General features: G+C 36.3%; 1 protein-coding gene across 12 annotated transcripts in view; it reads right to left on the bottom strand.

Annotated features, from left to right (window-relative positions):
• Nucleotides 1-21,211, bottom strand: part of ZNF385B (zinc finger protein 385B) — a 422,701-nt gene that overhangs the window by 85,426 nt on the left and 316,064 nt on the right. For 10 of the 12 annotated variants that reach the window (XR_003122125.1, XM_025404502.1, XM_025404501.1 and 7 more), the window contains one exon: nt 18,485-18,627. The exons of the other annotated variants lie outside the window; for them this stretch is intronic. Coding sequence is in view for 9 of the 10 variants with exons in the window: in XM_025404502.1 (XP_025260287.1) it covers nt 18,485-18,627 (143 nt within the window). In the remaining variant the exon portion in view is untranslated. The remainder of the gene's footprint in view (nt 1-18,484; nt 18,628-21,211) is intronic. 12 annotated transcript variants of the gene reach the window in all.

A 21,211-nucleotide genomic window follows, 5' to 3' on the forward strand; every position in this document is an offset into this window, starting at 1 on the left:
AAAAAAAAAAAAAAAAAAAAAAAAAAAAAAAAAAAAAAAAAAAGAAAGAAAGAAAAAGAAAAAGAAAAAGAAAAAGAAAAAAAATACACCACATGGAACATCACACAGACAGTGCATGCTACCATGGGATCTGCATGTTTGCATCTGGAGTATGTAAAAGTTGAGGCTTGCCTTGCTGACACTGCTTCTCCTACCCAGAGCACCCCGACAAGGGTCCACCTGAATGCTATCAGTTCTGCTGAAAGGAAGATGAATCGCATGTCACTCTCTCCACAAACTGTTTATTAAACCAAGGGTCAAATGTTTGGGGAGATGGTTTCCTCAAGAATTCCCAGCTGTTTGCTGAAACCACATATTGGTTGTAGCTTGCAAGCAACATTAACTGGGCCCCTCTTTCACTGGGATACAATTACCCAAGCAGAAAGTCAACCAGTCATTCAGAACTGTTATAAAGGCAATAACAACACAACAAATACTTCAGAAACTAATAGGTTACATTACATCTAAGTCCTGGATCCAGTAAAGCTTTATTACTATTGCTACTACTACTATTTTATCAAAATGTTGCAGGCTTTTAAGTATTTTGAGGCTGGTTGACTATTGGCAACATCTAATAGCTGCCGAAATTAAGTGGGACCCCAGGATTTCAGTTTTTCCCACTTTTCTAGAGCCTGCTTAATGGCAGTATATAGTCCTGATAGAAAACACAAGGGAGTCAGCCCAGAGATGACACAGCCTATCAGAGTAGAGTACAGAATAGTATTTCATTTTTTCCCTCTGTTTTCTAAAATATGAATTTAGAAAGCTTGATATATTTCACTCCAGTTCCATATTGTTAGGCTTCCTTTGAAAAGCTCTGGGATTTACCAAATAATGGTGTATATTCCATTGACAGGAAGGTTGACTAAAGTCAAGAAAAAAAAAAATCCTGTGATGTATCTTGAAGATCTGTTTTGAAAAGAAGACGAAACTCTGTATTTTCTGGTCATTTTTTTGCAGAAATTTCATCTTCATTTTATTTTGGGGTTTCTGTCATAAAATAATGTCCTTTTTCTAGATGACTGGTTATAAGAGGTCCAATTCTTTCAGAGGTAAGGGTTTCATATCAACTTTAAATATTCAGTTCTCTCCTTAGGAATTTTTGCTCATTTTCCACATATTACACATTTACAAATGCGTGATTTCTAATTTGTTCGTATATTTACTATATTTTTCTTGAAATTTTATTCATATAATAAAAGTTTATTAAGTACCTATCATACATTGTTTTAGGAGCTGGACATATAGTGGAGAATAGGCTTTCAAAAATCCAACATTCTAGTTGGGAAGACCCAGACCCAAATCTCTAAAGTAATAAATAAGATCTTTTCAGAGCGTTGTAAGTAGCATAAAAAAAAATAAAATAGAAGAATGAGAAAGAAACAATATTTTACCATGAAGAATTTTTAAAAACACATTTTTGTTGCCTTGATACCCACTGTAATTTAGATACTTTTACATGTAAAGTCATACCAAATATACAAAAAAAAAAAAAAAAACCCCACAAAACAAAACAACAACAAAAAAAACTCTTCCATGATTTAGAGAATTTGATACAGAATTGTATGACTCATACAATTGGTAAAACCTGTAGACTAAGAGACATGCTCCTCCCAACACAGTCTGTCAGTCTGTGAGATATCTGCAGAGGACTTTTTTTTGCCAACTACCAAGTAGCAAGACAACAACTGATCTCAGAGCTACCACCATCATCACAATCCCAAGAAGAAGGGTAAACTAAAGTAATCTGCATTTTGAAAGTTATCTAAGGATGAGTGCTAAGTACTAGACACCTTTCATCTGGAGACCTTTCTAACAGGTTTCTGTACAGTGTGGTTGGTCTGGAACTTGGTGAGAGAACAGCAAAATGACCATGAGTTACTTCTTTTGTCTTTAAAATAAATACGTATGTTGTCTAAGTGCTGAGTTGTTTTTGAAGATATTACAACAAAATAATGTTTTTCATCTTTTACATTTTTAGAACCATAAGGAGTTACCAAATGGTAAAAGTAAAAAAGCTAAAAGCAAATGAATGGGTGATTTCACCATCTTCCTCTCTTTAGTGGAAACCTAGTAATGCTTTTGACAGATAATTTTTAAACTGTTCTGAGTAGAAAAAAAATTCTTAAGTTCTTTTTCAGACAGAAGTTATTTTGTTAATAAAAGATGCCATAAGGTTAGGCCTGGGTACCTGACTGAAGCTGAATGTCTAACTCTCACAGTAGATCCTTGTATGTAACAAATATGGTCAGTCCAAGTGTAAAATGTTCCATTTTCCTGGCTAGCTCCGCATGCCTGGTGATTTTCCATGCTGCCCGGGATCAAGAATGATGCAGCAAAGCTGTAGTTATGCTGCTGGGTAATTTAAGAAGCCACATCAAAGAGCTTTTCAACAAGTTCAGTTTAACAAATAAGACTTTCAGTTTATTTCTGAAATGGGTATGGGACTTAAGTGTTTACTTATACCTCACAGTCACTAACATACAATACCCAGCAATGTTTTTGGCGTTGATGTTCCTATTTGAGTTTTAAATGAGTAAACTAAATAACTGAAATTCTATCACATAGGTATTCATATTCGGGTTTTAAATGCACACTGAAAGATCTGGTTGGTTAATGTGATTTATTAAAGAAGCCCAGACCACCCTCAACCCCAACTGCAACTGCTGTTTTCAATGTAGGGAAAAAGCATTAAGGTAATGAGCTGGATTACGTCTTCTAAGAAAATTCTGTGCTTTTTTGTTTGTTTCCATTCTTGAATAAGCAAATGCTTAGCTATGACTGGAAGTCATTAGGGGAGACAGGTATTTTTCCATCAGGATGCTAGGAAAATTCTTGATAGGGTTTTTCATTTTATTTTCAAGATTTGATGTCCCAAATTTTTGGTCAAAGTATACATAAGATTTTAAGGATCTGTAACATCTTTCAAAGATCGTGCATAACAAAAAGTTCACATGATATTAGTATATGCACTTTTGGAAAAATATGAGAAAAATTATAGGTGTTTTAAGCAAAATGAAAAACTACCTGGAAATCTTTTAGGGAATTAATAAGAATTTACCTCTATTGTGAATTTTAGTAGCCTAAAAGAAGAAATAAAATGATGATAAGTACTATCAATATGTTTTGTATTTGGAGAAGTTACTGTCCTCAAAGTACTTATACTTTATACTTCTCAGTGAGATATATTCATATTTTAACAGCAACAATGAATAGCTCAAGACTTACATAGTTGACAATAAACTCTATCACCCAAAGATAAATACCAACAAAACTGGTTATAGTATACTATTCTAAGTGATAGGAACAGCAACTAGATTCACCAAGATAATCTAAATAAAATGGGTTGGCTGTTTGCTTATTTAGTATTATATCTCCTTGGGGTGAAATAAAATGAGAAATATTTCAGGAATACAGACTAAAAGAATAATTTTTCAGTAGATATGTAAAATATGAAATAGAGATTCATTTGAGGGTAGGTCATGAGAAACGGTTATTCCATAGCACATGTGAAGAGAGATCCATCCCAAAGTTTGGAAGGACAGGTCAAATATCTGAGCTAAAAGACAGTAATCAGTTTTTGGCTTTTTGTCTTCTTTTTAAATAGTGACTTGAAAACAATCCCCAAAATTGTCCTCAGATTAAATTTCCATAACATAAAATTCAGTGCCAAAAATAAATCTGAGAAATATCTTTTTATAAAATAGGATTCTTTATTTTTTAGAAGAGAAAAAAATGTATACAAGTAACTGAAGAATACTTGCTGATACTTACAGATGTAGTTTAAAAAAACACTGGTGCTAAATCTCCAAATCCAAATAAGGATACGATTGCTTGTTTTCTGGTAAACGAGTTTAAAAATATGTTACAAGGGCTTTCTAAGAGACTAGAGGAGTAATATACTTTCTTGATTTAAAAATCAATACATCTCCTGAACAGCCACATGCATTAACTGACATCCTTTCAAAACCATTCTGTCAAAGCTAAGTTTGAAAGGCTGTTCAGTAACTAATCAGATATATCCTGATGTTGAGGTCCATGACACAAATTAAAAAGGCGTAAGATGAAAAGAAGACTCCACCAGGCAGGAAGAGGTGCAAATGAGAAACCTGGACCTTTGAATATATTTCTGTTTGAATATATTTCTTCATTTTGCAAAGCTAAGTGGAAACGAAGCATTTTTCTCCCAAATATGGGCCAACACATTTCTTACCCTTTCAGTAAGAAACATGACAATTGAGGACTAGTAAAGCTCTAGACAAAGTAACAAATGTACGGTGTTCTAATCCTAAGTATTTTGGGCTCTTAATTCCCCATGCCACATACCTATTACACAGTGGTAAAATGTCAGGGATCATGTATATTTTCAAACTTAAAAAAAAAAATTTGTTTTCATTTGAGCCCCAGAACTTCCCCACCCATCCAAACAAAATCCTAACTGGAAACTCAATAGAATAAAACTCAGTTTTTAGAAACTGAGTTCTGGTGAAAGCAGGTAGATCAGGCCCCAGATCTACCAGCCTGATTTCAGTCTTTCTAGCTTGAAAATGAAGAAAGATTTGGAGAATTTTAGTGACTTGTTTGAGCCTCCTCTGGTAACACCTGAACCCACATCTCCTTCTATGGTTGCCAGATTTAGCAAGTAATAATATAAGATGTCCAGTTACAGTGGAATTTTAGGGGTAAACAACAAATAATTTTTAAACTATTTGTTGCCAAACATTGCATGGCACATACATTAAAAATGATTTGTTTACTGTTTAATCTAAAACTTCTCTTTAGTCTGGGTGCAGTGGCTCATGCCTGTAATCCCAGCACTTTGGGAGACTGAGGTGGGTGGATCACCTGAGGTCAGGAGTTCGAGATCAGCATTGCCAACATGTCGAAATCCCATCTCTTCTAAAAATACAAATATCAGCTGGGAGTGGTGGTGGGCGCCTGTAATCCCAGCTACTGGGGAGGCAGACAGGAGAATCGCTTGAACCTGGGAGGTCCAAATGCAGTGAGCCGAGATTATGCCACTGCCCTCCAGCCTGGGTGACAGAGTGAGATTCCATCTCAAAAATAAATAAACAAAAATATATAAATAAATATCCTCTTTAACTAGATATCCTATAGTTATCTGTTTCCCCTTCCCTGATTCCCACCCAAGGATGTCACAGCTGTATCAGTGTTGATTCTACTGCTTCTCCGCCTCACAGGCTCACCTTGTCACACTTAATATTTTAGGGCTTTCACTAGGAAAGTGGTCCCTGAGTGGTTTTGTGGAGAGTTGATAGCAAAAATATTTTATGTCATCTGTTCATCTTGCTGTTGCCCTTTTGTATAAATAGGTATGTGTAAACATAATAGCTCTTCTTAGTGGAAAACATTTTTCGTTTAAATTTGTCTCTGTATTTATAGTGTACAAAATATACAATAGTTGTAAAGTAAAATGAAGAGCTTTAATAGAGTGCTTCACTCTGCTTTCTGCAGTGATAATTGCTTTATCGAATAAGGCTCTGTTAATGGTACAGCTTGACATTCAACATTCGTCCATTTGATTTATAATTATTCTCACGTGATTTCAAGGAGGCTATGGTTCAAACCAAAAGTAGTTTAAATTGTACTGTCTTTTCTTCTGAATTTGTAAGGAAATTACAAATATATGTTACTTCCAGGCAAAACTATTTTCATTTGCCAAATTTATTTCAAATATACACAAAGCCCTCTCTGCCTCTATATGTTCTGAATAGAGTAACACATATGTAAGAGAAAAATAAGTACAGCAAATGAAATCACCAAGTTACAAACACATCCAGTTTGCTTATATGTTGACCATGGATACGGCATCAAGAATTCCTCATCAAACAATGAAGAGAAACCTACATGAACCACATAGCAAGTTGTCATGAAACAGGTCAAGTCTCTCAGTAACGTTCACAAAAAGGCTGTTAAGAGGCAAAAATAATTTGTATTTACAATCTATCCACTCCCTATAAAGATTTTCAAAAATACTTCTGAATTATTCTGCTTTCTTTCCTGAAATTCAGTCTATCAGGATGCTTGGCCCTTCAAAGTCTTCATGAAACTCATCTGAAATTTTTATTCACCTTTCTGCCTCCCCACAACCTGTAATACTAACTATAATCGGAGAAATACCTACACCTGACAACACAAGAAGTTGATACGCCACTTTATTAAAAAGATTTTGTATAATTAGTCAAGAATCACCAAATTTCTGCCTCACAATAGAACAATATCACAATATCAGTTGTTGGCAGTTATCAAACCACTACAGTTCCACTGGCCCTCCCAAAGCTGAGGTTAAAAGCTGGCCTCTGGAAATCAATCATGCTCTCGGCAAAGGATATTTCAGTGATATGAGAGCTGAAATGGAGACTGTAATCTTTTGTGATTACCCTAGAGGCTGAAGCGAACGTAAAAGGGAGTCTATGAATTGCTGATAATTTCCTGTGATGACCGACTCCAGGAAATTCTGACATTACCCTTGCACTGTAACAAAATGAAGGTTCCCCAGATGCATAGCTTCAAAGAACTCTACATCTGGGTGTCACAATGCTTTTTTAGAAGCTGCTCATCCATTAAAGGGGCCAGGCCTGTGAGGCAGTAGCACTCTCTGAAGACAATGGAAGGTCTGATTGCACAAGAAGTAATGAGCTCTATGCTGCAGGCTGTCTTTCTACATAGTTCTTTTCTGAGGGAACTGATGTAAGATGCATCGGTTTTACTCCCCCCACCACCTCAGAAGTCTAAAGACTGGTAGATTGCTGTTCTAACAGCTGTAGAGCTATGAATATCTTAGTCTGTGTAATTTAAATTTTTTTATTTAGGCTGATATTTGCATTCTGAGAAAAAATATTTTTTATGCACATGTACATACCCTTAAGGTCTATATAATACTTTGAGATAGAATCTAAGACTACTAATCTTTTTTGAGTAGGCAGCGAACTTACAGTTAGATGCCATGCTCGGAGCACAGGTTAAGGGGGTCCTTTTCATGTGAATGGCAATTTAAATTCAGGAAAACAGGTGTGTGGGAAGGGGAGGAGTGGGTAGGGTAAAGGGAGATGTATAACAGTCAAAGTTCAAGGGATTTTGGGAATAAATTTCCATTATCAATACATGAAGGATAATTTGATATATTGATTATTATGACTTAATTTAAAATGTATTTTAAATGGCCATTTTAACCTAATTGCAATTTGATTAATAAATAATGTGGGAATAAAGGTTCTATATTTGGAAGTCAACCGTATTTTAAAAATACAGCAAAAAACATGATGTCTTACTACTCTGTGACAATGTATCATAGGTACACAGCTCTCAGGTTCAAAATGGCATGTAGTCTTTGAAACCTAAGTATCACTGGAGGTAAACAGGGAAAAAAGAATCCATTCAAACTGGTTGTGCTTATTCTCAACCTCCACTTAACATACTCTCTTCCGATCCCTGCTCCAAATTCAGCGGCAGCACCTCTGTACTGTTTCCAGGCAGTCAAGTGACTGTATCTTGAAGTATGCTCTAGCATTATCTCATTCAGCTAACGTAAAATGAGCGCCTGCTAAGTCCCAGGAATAACTATTGTAAACTGGAGTGTTAAGTTCTTAAACTCAAGGTCTTAGCCATATGTATGTCTTTAGCATCTACCTTAATCAGGATTGCCCAAGTGATCAACACAGCCAGCCCAAGTGATAAACTCAAAACTCAGTTTATTTGTGGTAATTAGGAAAAAGAGATCAAAGAGATAGAAATATTAATTAAAATATCAATATTGTAAGAATTGAGCTTTGCTGTTTTAAGTATCCTTTCATAAACATAATCTCATTTGATATTTATAGATATTTTATTAGAAATAGTATGGGATATGTTATATACTTATAATTTTTTCACAGCATCTCATTAAATTTCAAAAATTTTCTAAATATTCAGTCATATACCCTCACTTCCCCATAAATATAATAAACTCAAATCTTCATAATATAAAAATAGGAAGGTATTACATCATGAAAATGAGGAAAAGTGGCACGAAGTGACGTTCTTGAGATTAAAGACTATGAGTCTAGACATCGGTCTTCTAACTCCTAGTCCGGTGCTTTTTTCCCTATACAATGAAGTGAATCACCCTACCTTGTTCTCCCCTTTATTCTGTTTTCTGCTTCCCTGGACAGCATGAACAGAGGCAAGGCCAAGTAGGAAGGTTAGAGGTTTACTTTAGAACAAAATAAGTAGAGTTACTTTTCTGAGGTCCCAAAGAACTCTCCAAATGGCTTTTTGGAGAAGGTAGGATATAGTTGATGAATGAGTGACTGACTAAATAAATAAATGCTACTACTTCCTTCAAAAGGTAAGTGCTTCAAAAACGTACCATGTGATAGCATCTAACAGCTTCAGCTCATTTTGGGAAATGTAGGTGTTTATGGATTTGATCACCCTATAATGGCAATGGGCAATCTTATATATAGAAGTTTGGGTCTACCTGGGAAAAACACAGATATTAAGTAGGCCCAAACATGCGTTTTGAGAATTTCATTCTGTGTACCTCTAATTATTTGTAAATCATAAGCCTGTGAAAAAATCAGGCATATTTTCTATAATACCACTCAGATCTTTAGTTGGCTCAAGAAACTGTATTCACAATAAGAGAAAACAAGTACAGGCTGACAAGATGAATCTATCTCCTGAATCAAATACACTGCAAAGGAGAATTTTCAACTTGACTTTAGAAGCCACAGGATTTATTGGCTACTTAAAAAAATATTTCACACATGAATAACCTGAGAGAAGTACACATATTTAAGTTCAAGATATAGTATGGTGGAGCTTTTGCTTTTCTGATATTTAGATTTTCTGTTTTTCCTTTTCAGTGGTAGGGCTCTCTACTAGAATAAATGAGAAGACTGGATTCTATTCTTTTATCTTCTGATTTGCAAAAAGGGCAGAACAATGACACATGTAACCTATTTCATATGTGGGTATATTAAAAGAATTAATGTAAAATGTCTTTGAAATATGCTAAATCCCTCTGGTACTAGAATTTCATGAAAATGGTATCATTTATATGATTTATTTCTTTCAAAAATTTCAAGTATCACAACATAAAAAGGAAGGTAAGAAAACCTAAATTGAAAGCAAAGCTGTAAAAAATGTTTTTTCAAGATTCCTACTGAGCTCTACAAAGACGTTGAAACTTCACAGATTGCTAAACAGCACTCCAATTCATCTTTAGCACCCTCAAAAGCAACTATAAAAGTAAAGGAACCAGAATATTCCAAAGCATGTCTCTCCAACCCCCAAGGGATGTGAGATTTAATTCTGAACACAAAAATCTAGAAGGTGGAAGTGAAAACAGATCTGCATCGTCGGATGGGTTCCCAAGCTTTTGATAAAAGGTTTTCAGAGGCCACCACCATTGATTAAAGTTTATAGAGTAACTAATTTAGAAACACATTTTCTGAGCTGGTGGGAATGTTTTGTACAATAACATTTTGCTACTTTTTTGTATTTATTAGGCTTGCCTACTTCACCACAGAGACATAAAGTTTTGGTCACTGAGAGAAGCTAAGAATTCTTCTCTTAAAATTTTCCTGTTTCCTCTTCTTCTTCTACTTCTTTTTTTAACTATCTGGAGATTTGATTAATATTAGTGTAGAATAAGATAAAAATTTTTAAGAAGAGGGCCCAACATAGACACTTTTTCCAAGTTGACTCTACTCTTGAAAAATGCTGACCTGGGACAGCGCCAAGACTAAAGACTTGTCTTGCCAGAAAATCTGATGTCCCCTCCAAGTACACATAATCCTTGAAACTCTAGCACTGAAGATGAGGCCCCAGAACCATGTGACATTGGGACTAGGATAAAGAAAGGGACATGCAAGAGGACACAGCATGGTGGGTCCACAGATGCCTCTTTTCATGGGCTCCTGAAATTTTACATTCCTTTACCTCATAAAGGACCATCAAAGTCTCAATCTGACATTTTTAGGCAACTTTTATTAAATGAATTGACTGTTTACTATGAGCACAATCCTCTATTATGTTATGGTGAATTATACAAGAGGAAGCAATTTCTATTAGACAGCGAGGAACTTCTGTCTAATTCATCACAATAACCTTTCTCCTTAGCACAATGCCAGGGACATGCAGTAAATGGTTGTGAATGAGTGACTTTTACTAGATGCCCTGAAAAAGCAATTTATTAGAGAGAAAAAAATGTGACTACACATTATACAAACATTCAATAAATACATACCATATAAATAATATCTGCATATTCTAAAGGTGTTTCAAGAGTGAGTAGAGAAGAGGGAGATTTGAAGACAAAACCCTTAGTAAGATAATCTTGAGGCTTTTGAGTAAGGCAAGGGACATTAGTTAAATTTTAAAAGGACTTGTGGTTTGAAAGGGTGAGGGGCGGCTAGGCGTGGTGACTCACACCTGTAATCCTAGCACTTTGGGAGGCTGAGGCGGGCGGATCACCTGAGGTCAAGAGTTCGAGACCAGCCTGACCAACATGAAGAAACCTCGTGTTTACTAAAAATACAAAATTAGCCGGGCACATGCCTGTAATCCCAGCTACTCAGGAGGCTGAGGCAGGAGAATGGCTTGAACCCGGGAGGCGGAGGTTGCGGTGAGCCAAGATAGTGCCATTGCACTCCAGCCTGGGCAACATAAGCAAAAACTCCGTCTCAAAAAAGAAAGAAAGAAAGAAAGAAAGAAAGGGTGAGGGACACAATAGCGCAGAGGGTCACTATGTGTTTTTTTCCCATCTGTGGTATATTTACATACTTTTTCTCTCTGTCAAATTTAATAGTAATGGGCCGGGCATGGTGGCTCACACCTGTAATCTCAGCACTTTGGGAGGCTGAGGCAGGCGGATCGCCTGAGCTCAGGAGTTCAAGACCAGTCTGGGCAACATGGCGAAACTCCGTCTCCACCAAAAAATACAAAAATTAGCCAGGTACAGTGGCGTGCACTTGTACTTCCAGCTACTCGGGAGGTTGAGGCAGAAAAACTGCTTGAATCTGGCAGGTGGAGGCTGCAGTGAGCTGGGATTGCACCACTGCATGCTAGCCTGGGTGACAGAGCAAGACTTTGTCTCAAAAAAAAAATTAATAGAAATGTAAAATTTTCTAGGCACAGAAATCAATGCTTAAATATTTGCACAAAATATTTGTTAGCTTTGGACCACATTTCAAAGATTCCCTATAACAATTTTTTTTTTCTAATGATTTGGTGAATGTTGCTGTTGAGTTATCTAAGCCTAGTAATAGGCCGTCAATCTCTCCCCTCTTCAAATGATTTTGAGCAACCATGGAAAATTTCATCTTGGCATATTTTAGTTCTATGCACTCCTTTAGAAAATACAGAACAAGATAATCCTTCAATATATTTTAAAGCATGTCACAAAAAATAAAAATTAAACCATATTTTCTGTTTTACTGGACTGGGATAAATGTTTCAGTCTAAGCAGAGTCAGTTGGACATACTAGTATCCTGAAAATATGGAATACATAATTTTTAATGACAGCAAGCACTATTAGAGTGACAAAGAAGACTCAAAGGGCAAAAATTAACATTGGGTGGTAAAAGTATTCTACATAAATTAAAAAATATTCAAATAAGAGAAAAATGCATATTCAAATGTTTAAATAAAGACTTCATTAAATAGATAAAGATATTAAATGCAAGTTAAAAAGTCAAATGTCCTAGCTTCAGGTTTCCTTACAATAACACCTCATGGGAAGCATAGCATGAATTAAAAGCAAAGCAAATGTGAATTTGATTCCCATTTCTTTATTTAGAACCTCTCTGATGAATATATTATTATTTATACTACAAGAAAAAAAAATTTAAAATATTCATTGATATTGCCAAACCATGAATGAGTCAGAATCTCAGAGGTTCTAGAATGTTAAAATAAATGGTAATCATATAAATCATTTCACAGCTTGTCATGGATGATTCACAGAATCATACAGTGGTTTGGAACTTTATACTTAGAAATCATCTTTATTCTGTCCCACATATTTGCTCTTGTCTCAGGACAAAAATAATTTCAAGGTAGGCAGTAAAAATCAGATTATTTTTCACAAAATTAAGACTGTTGAGCCTCTTGCAATAAAGTAGTCGTGACTGCCCTTATACTTGTGCTTTCCTAGAGCAGTTGTAAAAACATGGCAGGACTCACAAAAATATTTCAAATAAATAGGCACATAAAACACCTGCCAATTGGCAGAGAAATTGACAGGTGGCTGTGGTCCTATATCAGCTCTTGATTATAGCTATAGCTCTGAACAGTTACACAAATACATATGCATGTACACAATGTACGGGTGCTAAAAATAAACTTTACTTACTTATTGTCACATCATGTAAATTGGGTATGTGTTTCAGTCTGCTCAGACTGTCATAACCAAATAGCATACACTGGGTAGCTTAAAAAACGGAAATCTATTTTCTCATAGTTCTGGAGGTTGGAGGTCCAAGATCAAGGTGCCAGCATGGTGGGGTTCTGGTTGAGGGCTGTCTCCCTGGGCTTGCAGCTGGCTGCCTTCTTACTGTGTCTTCCCATGGCAAAGAGGAGGGAAAGCTCTCTCTGCTCTTCTTATAGGGCACTAATCACATCATGAGGGCCCCACCCTCATGACCTCAACTAACACTAATAACCTCCAAAGGCTCTATCTCCAGACACCATCACTATCAAATTGGGGGTTATGACTTCAACATATGAATTTTGAGGGGACATAAACATTCAGTTCATAGCAGTCTACATATATAAATATATCTTATAAATGTACTTACTTTATCATATTAAATTTCTTGGTAAGTATTCACTTTATTTCTTTTTTTTTTTTTGAGACGGAGTCTCGCTCTGCAGCCCAGGCTGGAGTGCAGTGGCCGGATCTCAGCTCACTGCAAGCTCCGCCTCCCGGGTTCACGCCATTCTCCGGCCTCAGCCTCCCGAGTAGCTGGGACTACAGGCGCCCGCCACCTCGCCCGGCTAGTTTTTTGTATTTCTTAGTAGAGACGGGGTTTCACCGTGTTAGCCAGGATGGTCTCGATCTCCTGACCTCGTGATCCACCTGTCTCGGCCTCCCAAAGTGCTGGGATTACAAGCTTGAGCCACCGCGCCCGGCCCTCAATTTATTTCAATTCAGAAGAAGTCTCTTCTTAAGGGGAACTAAACACCAAGTATTATCCCAGTTGTTTGTGATCAAATATGAAAATTTAATCCACAATAAAGGAAATAGGACATGCTAATTCTAATGTAAGAAGCAATTGTGTGTATTTTGGCAGCTCCCACAACATTATATACAACCACTGAAGAATGATCATGGATAGATTGGCAAATCTAAAGAAAAATTAATAACAAAAATTGAAAACATCTCTACTAAGATAGAAAATAATTATGTTTTCTGTTGTTTCTTGAACACTGTAAACTTCAGTAACGATTTTCACTTGGCTGATGTTTCTTGGTTTTTATTATCTTGCCTTTATCAAGTCTATTTACTTCATTTTTTCCTTATAAGTTTATTGGACACAAGGGGGTTTTTGTTTTATTTAATTTGCTTATCTTCTCCCCAAACTCAATACTCTTTACTACATATATTATATTTTCAATAAAATCCAGTAACTAAGAATTTTGTTTTTAATTAAATACTCTTAAAGCTGGGGTATGGGACAAGGAATGTAGTAAATACTTGCCAATATTCATACACCAGCCAAACAGAGACAGCTGGGCACTATAGCTGGAAGAGAGTTCATAACTATTGCCTTTAGATTAAAAAACAATGACAGTTCGGCCAGGTGCAGTAGCTCACTCCTGTAATTTCAGCACTTTGGGAGGCTGCGGTGGGCGGATCACCTGAGGTCAGAAGTTCGAGACCAGACTGACCAACATGGAGAAATCCCGTTTCTACTAAAAATACAAAATCAGCTGGGCATAGTGGCTCATGACTGTAATCCCAGCTACTCAGGAGGCTGAGACAGGAGAATTGCTTGAACCTGGGAGGCGGAGGTTGCGGTGAGCCAAGATCATGCCATTGCACTACAGCCTGGGCAATAAGAGTGAAACTCTGTCTCAAACAAACAGAAAACAAAACAAAACAAAAAACCAACTAAACAACGACAACAACAACAAAACAATCACAGTTCTCAGGAAAATATAAATTAAGTTAAACACTTGGGCTTATCACGTGGTCTTAGAAGGAACTCATAAATGTTATTATTCCCTTTAATAGATGCAGGAGTATGAACATTGAAAACCAAGGAACTGGGACCCTTTCTTCTCTTCCAAAAACTATTGTTGAGCACCTGTGTCAGACACCCAGCATACTAAGATGAATAAGATAGAGCCTCTGTCCTTAAGGATCTGATGTTCTAGTGAAGAAGACAGATTAACAGGTAATTAGACTATGGTGTAACAACTGCTATAATTAATGTAATCTGGGGCTACTTGGGAAACACAAAGGATGGGACTTAATTCAGACTTGAAGAGTCACAGAAGACTTCCTGGGAAGGAGGTGATACCTAAGTTGAACTTTGAATGACACACAGTTGAAGGTGGGGTGGCAATGGTGGAAATGAGTATTAGTGGGTAGCCAGCCACAGGCTTTGGAATATTAAGATCAAGATCTTTAAAACTTTATGTTTTGGTCCACACAGGCTTTTACCTATAAATGAGTCAAAACTGCCCCTCTGTAAAGTATGCTGCTGAAGCACAGAGTTAACATCATCATCCTCCAAGCTTGATATGTACTCCATCATAAATTATCAACGATCCAAACTGCGTCTTATCATGTCTTTTTAAACTCTGCTTATACAAAGACTAAAATTATTTGCTTATTTTTACACACATAAGCATTGAGAGAGATTCTTTCAGTTGTGATGGATGAGGCAAGGCAACCACTAAAAGAAGACTGTGAAGCATATTCTTCAGCTGGTACAACTTAGCATAGAATAGGCATCTATTCTATTTTGGAATACAACAGGATCTCATTTCATTATTGCTATGTTTATCATATAATGTTATCATACTTCACTATAAGAAAGAGGAAAACATTATGTTTTTTAAAATCTACTTAAAGAGAATAACAAAACATCAAACCTCCAAAACTTTCAACTGTGGTCTCAGAGCATAGTGTTTTCATTCTTCTGATAATAATTATAAGATTAAAATTGACCTCATTTCTTATATTTACTAATATTAACCTTAGCTAAAAATAAAATGATAAGGTAGATTTCACCTAGTTTTCAAAGAACAATTGGACTATTGAGTACAATATACTTTAAAAATTTGCCAACAAGAAATTATAGCTGTTTTTCAAATATATTCTGCTTCATATTGTTTGTAAAGGTCTATTACACACATAAAAAAAAAACACTTCCTCCTTCTATTTAATGATTCTGCTGAAAATTGTCTACCATACTTCCAGGAAAGAGCACAAAAGATTTCTGATTGAGCTTTGTTCACAATGAATGAGGTGAGAGGTGATATGGGCCAAAAGACTCAAGGACGTAAAGAGCCCGAACATGAATTTTGAAGTTAAAAAGATGCTAATTCAAGTCTCAGTTCTTCCTTCAATAACTCTCTTTCTTCCTCTAGACAATAAGAGTAATAATCACTGCCTACCAAAATGTTTCAAGGTCTAAGTACTTTGAGACATGTAAAACATCACAAATATACAATAACCCAGTATACTTATTAGTGGTGATGCAATAGCGTTTTCCTAGGAAAATGTGGACGATGACTTTCATGACATTCCCTTAGGTATTCTATTGGGTGAGTTGGATACTGGAATGGAAAAGTCTATAGGAAAAAAATTAGAGTAATTTAAATTGCAACTCACAGGGAGAAATCATAGGTCACCCAATTTCTCATAAATTCATTTCTTGCAAGATAATAGAGGGTCCCACTTGGAATGACTTAATATTTAACACACTACTAGAAGGGCTCCTGTTTAATAAATGCCATGCATATAATATAGGGAGAGTAAAATAATTATTTCATGTAGTTATTTGCGGTATTCTTCACCTTAGCCAAATAGTATTTTTATGTGAAAATTATGTTTATTTTCTTCCAAGAAGGAAAAAAATGAACTTCTATTAATATAATTATTCTTTGGGTTTTCTCAAATATATCCTAAGATTAATTGCTGTGTACAATTAATCAAACAAACAAAATGACATGTTAGTACATCTGTACCCTCTATGCAACGTGAAAAAACCATTATGAAATTGTAATTTTATCTTTAAAAATCCTTTATGAAAGTATTCTCTCCATTTTTGCTTTGCAGCTCTTCAAAACAGAGAGGCAGATGTAAGACATTTTGATAACAAAAAAAGTGACTAATAGATTAGTGCTAATCATATGATTGCAGCTGTAAAACATACTGTGACTGGGTACCTTGGTACCTTTTAGGTATCTGTGTAGCATACTTCCAGAAGGGGACTGGAAGGATGGATACCAGCTGCTGACCACCTTCCTCTAGTGAAGGAAGTAAAAGTATGCAGGGGTAGGGAATATGACTTTCTAATTTTACCTCAAATGCTAAAGTTTTATTTGAATTTTTGGAATAAGTATTCATGTATTATTTATGTTAAAAAATAAATAAATAAAGAGACCAGCGCAATGGCTCACAGCTGTAACCCCAGCACTTTGGGAGGCTGAGGCGGGTCAATCACCTGAAGCCAGGAGTTTGAGACCAGCCTGGCCAACATGGCAAAACCCTGTCTCTACTAAAAATACAAAAATTAGCCAGGCGTGGTGGCAGGCGCCTGTAATCCCAGTTACTTGGGAGGCTGAGACACAAGAATCACTTGAACCTGGAAGGTGGAGGCTGCAGTGAGCCAGGATCATGCCATTTCACTACAGCCTGAGCGACGGAGCAAGGCTGTCTCAAATAAATAAATAAATAAAATAAAAAGTAAAAGAAAATAAAATAGAGGTGAGCCACAGTAAGCCATTTGTGACTATCTGCATCATGAATGCTGCTTCCTGACAGCAACTAGACTTCAGCAATGGCTATAAATGCTAACTTCCAAAGGCACATTAATCAAAACACAAATACCTCATAAATGTTCTATGAAGTATAGCTTAATTCAGTTATGATTGGAATGTGTCACACATGTTTGAATAGAGGATACCACTGGCATCCTCAAGTTCACATTCTCTGAAATGGTACAATGTAGTGCTCTGGGATGGAATGGGTGGATCAATGAAAGCAAGGCAGGCATGATTTATCCTATTGAGTCACTCCACTGCTCTAGGAACAATGCTCACCTTTTGTAACTTTTTTTTTTTTTAACTGTTTGACTTGTCTCTGAAAAACTCAAAGAAGACAAAAACATTTAACTGTTTACTCACTAAGTCAAGGCCAGTGCTCTGTAAAAAGTTGGCTGTTGCCCTACCCCCTAATTACCTTACAACACTTTAAGTCCTGACAGAGGGCCTGTCAGCAGATTTTCTTGACAATCCTTAAGGAAAAATCCTCTTGCTATATTCACTTCATACAGAAGACAGGCTTGCAAAATGAAACATTTTGCAGTACTTCAGATGCTCACTGTCTGGTGGTGTTGATAATGCAATTTTTTTTTTATTATAGCAGCATTTATAATACTGTATCATTAATGTAGACCATCATGCCCAACTAACTGTATTTATCAACCAAGCAGACAATTTATGCATTCACCTGAACTGTTGAACCTTTTCTTTTACTATAAGGTTTAGAATCTGGCTACAGATTGATTTTATGCTAAATTATATTGTTGAAAGATGTCATGCTCCACTTGACACACCTACAAAATGTTTTTCACTGAAATAAAAGAAGGTCAGCTGATCTGAAGAACAGCAGTAATTATAAGTAATTCACTAACATTTATCCTGTGTTTTAAAATGTCAAAGTATCTTGCAGATAACATGTAGATTTAAGATGAGTGTTTTTCTTTTTTTTTTAATAGAGTCAAATTCACATCATCTACAATAGCCCCCAAATAGAAATTTTGTTTGTGTAGGATTCACATTTTATCTAAAACATCTCCCAAATAAAAATGCAACCAGAGAGATAAAGCCTACAGTTATTTTTTTTTTCTAAGAGAAGGGAAAAAATCAATGAGTCTTGGTATCTCTAAATTGTATTCCTGAGCATGTGAATAACATCCCAGAAATGACATATGTTCTAAAGCCACTGGAAATTCTATCAAAATTGTGCAACACAACAGGTGAAAAGTTTTCTGTGGAAATATTTGTATAATAAACATGCTGGCTATTGTTTGGGCTACTCCTATGGGCGAAGCATCATCTTTCATAGCACAACTGAGCAGCATAACCAATATATGGTCTAAAATTACACACTTGGGAAACAGGCTGTATCTATTGACTATTCACAAATGTAATGAAAGTGATGGAGGAGGACACAAACAAAATAGAAATGAATTTACTCACTGTGTTAAAATTTGGAAAGAGCCCAACAGCAGAACTACTGTCCACTGGAAAAGACATAAATGGTTTGATATCCAGTGAAGGCTGCATCATCAGGGTAGGTGTGCGCACAAGAGCAGGAAGGGTAGTAGTGTGGCATGTACTGCCTGCCAAGAACAAAACAAAAATGAATTCAATTTCTTGCTCACATTCATCTCACTCCCCAACCTACAGTGTAAGACTAAGTCTGTCGAGCTGCAACCTGCAAGCAAGAGAGTTATGCTGGAAGTAAGCAAATTGCACAGGAGTAGTAAACACAATAAAAAGGATCTTCCTCCTCATTATCCAAGACAGTGATGCACAAGGCTTCCCTATGCGCAAGGGCTGAGGGATGCTCAGACTCAGCCAGAACACCTAGTAGACAGATCCTACTGGCAGGTGGGTCAGGCAGAATGAGAATGTCCTGTTGGCCAACCCTTTGCCTCTGACTGGCCAAAAGTGCAGGAGAGAAGAGGGGAGGAGCCTCTTGAAGCCGGACACTCCTTGCTATTAAGAATTACTGAATGGCTAGTGGACTGGTTTTATGCAAACCAGAGATAAATATAGGGTTTTTAACAAGAAAAAGAAAACTTGAACCCGTATAGTTCCTGTCTGCTCTCAAAGTTATGATTCAACTTATTCTCTTAAAAAAAAAAAAAAAACTTTCTGAAAGTCGCTCTTATTTTGAAGTAAATGGGTAGTCTAGACATTGGATAGTTAGAGACTAAAAGGGTTGATTATGGCTTGGCTGCAGACAGGGTGTTTGGGGACAGGTAGTAGTTAGGACAGGGATTCAAAATTTTGACTTCAACTTTTTATTTCTAATTTGTTTTGTATTATTGTAGCAAATATCCCCTTTAGCAGCTAAATTAGCTGTCACCTCTATTTTTTTTGTCGACTATTTTTAAATTTTGTTTTAACTTTTGTGGGCACATAATAGGTACATACATTTATGAGGTACACAAGATATTTTCATACAGGCACACAATGCATAATAATCACCTCAGGGTAAATGGAGTATCCATCCCCTCAAGCACTTATCCTTTCTCTGCATTACAAACAATCCAATTATACTCCTTTAGTTATTTTGAAATGCACAATAAGTTATTGTTGACTATAGTCAGCTTGTTGTGCTATCAAATACTAGATCTTACCCATTCTAACTACATTTTTATTTTTTTTAATTTTAATTTAACTTTATTATTACTATTTTTCAAGACAAGGTCTCACTCTGTCACCCAGGCTGGAGTGCAGTGGTGTGATCATGGTTCACTGCAGCCCTGACCTCCCTGGGCTCTGGGGAGCCCCCAACTTCAGTCTCCCAAGTAGCTGGGACTACAGGTACATGCCACCACACCTGGCTAATTTTTGTGTTTTTTGTAGAGATGGGGTTTTTGCCACATTGCCCATGCTAGTCTCGAACTCCTAGGCTCAAGCAAACCATCAGTCTCAACCTCCCAAAGTGCTGGAATTAAAGGTGTGAGACACCACACCCAGCATCTAACTATATTTTTGTACCTATTAACCATTCCCACTCCCCTGCCCTCTTCCTGTCCTCTAGTAACCATCATTCTATTCACTGTCTCTAGTTCAATTGTTTTAATTTTTGACTCCACAAATAAGTGGGAACATGTGAAGTTTGTCTTTTTGTACCTGGCTTATTTCACTTAACATAATGTCCTCCAGTTTCATCCATGTTGTTACAAATGCCAGGATCTCATTCCTTTTTGTGGCTGAATAGTACTCTATTTTATATATGTACCACATTTTCTTTTTCCATTCATCTGTTGATGGACACTTAGTTTGCTTCCAAATCTTGGCTATTGGGAATAGTGTTGCTATAAACATGGGAGTGCAGGTATGTCTTCGATGTACTGATATTCTTTCTTTGGGGTATATACCTGGCAGTGGGATTGTTGGGTCATATGGTAGCACAATGTTTAGTTTTTTGAGGAACCACCAAACTGTTTTCTATACTGGCTGTATCAAGTTACATTTCCACCAACAGTGGAGGAGGGTTCCTTTTTCTCCACATCCTTGCCAGCATTTGCTATTGCCTGTCTTTTGAACAAAAGCCATTTTAACTGGGGTGAGATGATATCTCATTATAGGTTTGATTTGCCTGTTTTTGAAGATCAATGATGATTGAACACATTTTCATATACCTGTTTGCCATTTGTATGTCTTCTTTTGAGAAATGTCTTTTCAGATCTTTTGCCCATTTTTTTATTCAGGTTTTTAAAACAGACTTGTTTGAGCTCCTTATATAGTCTGGTTATAATCCCATATCAGATGGATAGTTTGAAAATATTTTCTCCCATTCTGTGGGTCACCTCTTCACTTTGTTGATTGCTTTCACTGCTCTACACAAGCTTTGTAACTTGTGATCTCATTTGTCCAATTTTGCTTTCCTTGCCTATACTTGGAGGGTATTACTCAAGAAATTTTTGCCCACTCCAATATCCTGGAGAGTTTCCCCAATTTTCTCACATAGTAGTTTCATAGTTTGAGGTCATAGATTTAAGTCTTTAATCCATTTTGATTTTATTTTTGTATATGGTAACAGATAAGGGTCTACTTTCGTTCTTCTGCATATATATATTCAGTTTTCCCAGCACCATTGATTGAAGAGACTGTCCTTTCCCCTATGTATATTTTTGACACTTTTGTCAAAAATGAATTCACTGTAGATGTACAGCCTTATTTCTGGGT

Source organism: Theropithecus gelada, chromosome 12, assembly GCF_003255815.1.
Source record: "Theropithecus gelada isolate Dixy chromosome 12, Tgel_1.0, whole genome shotgun sequence".
Classification (NCBI taxonomy): domain Eukaryota; kingdom Metazoa; phylum Chordata; class Mammalia; order Primates; family Cercopithecidae; genus Theropithecus; species Theropithecus gelada.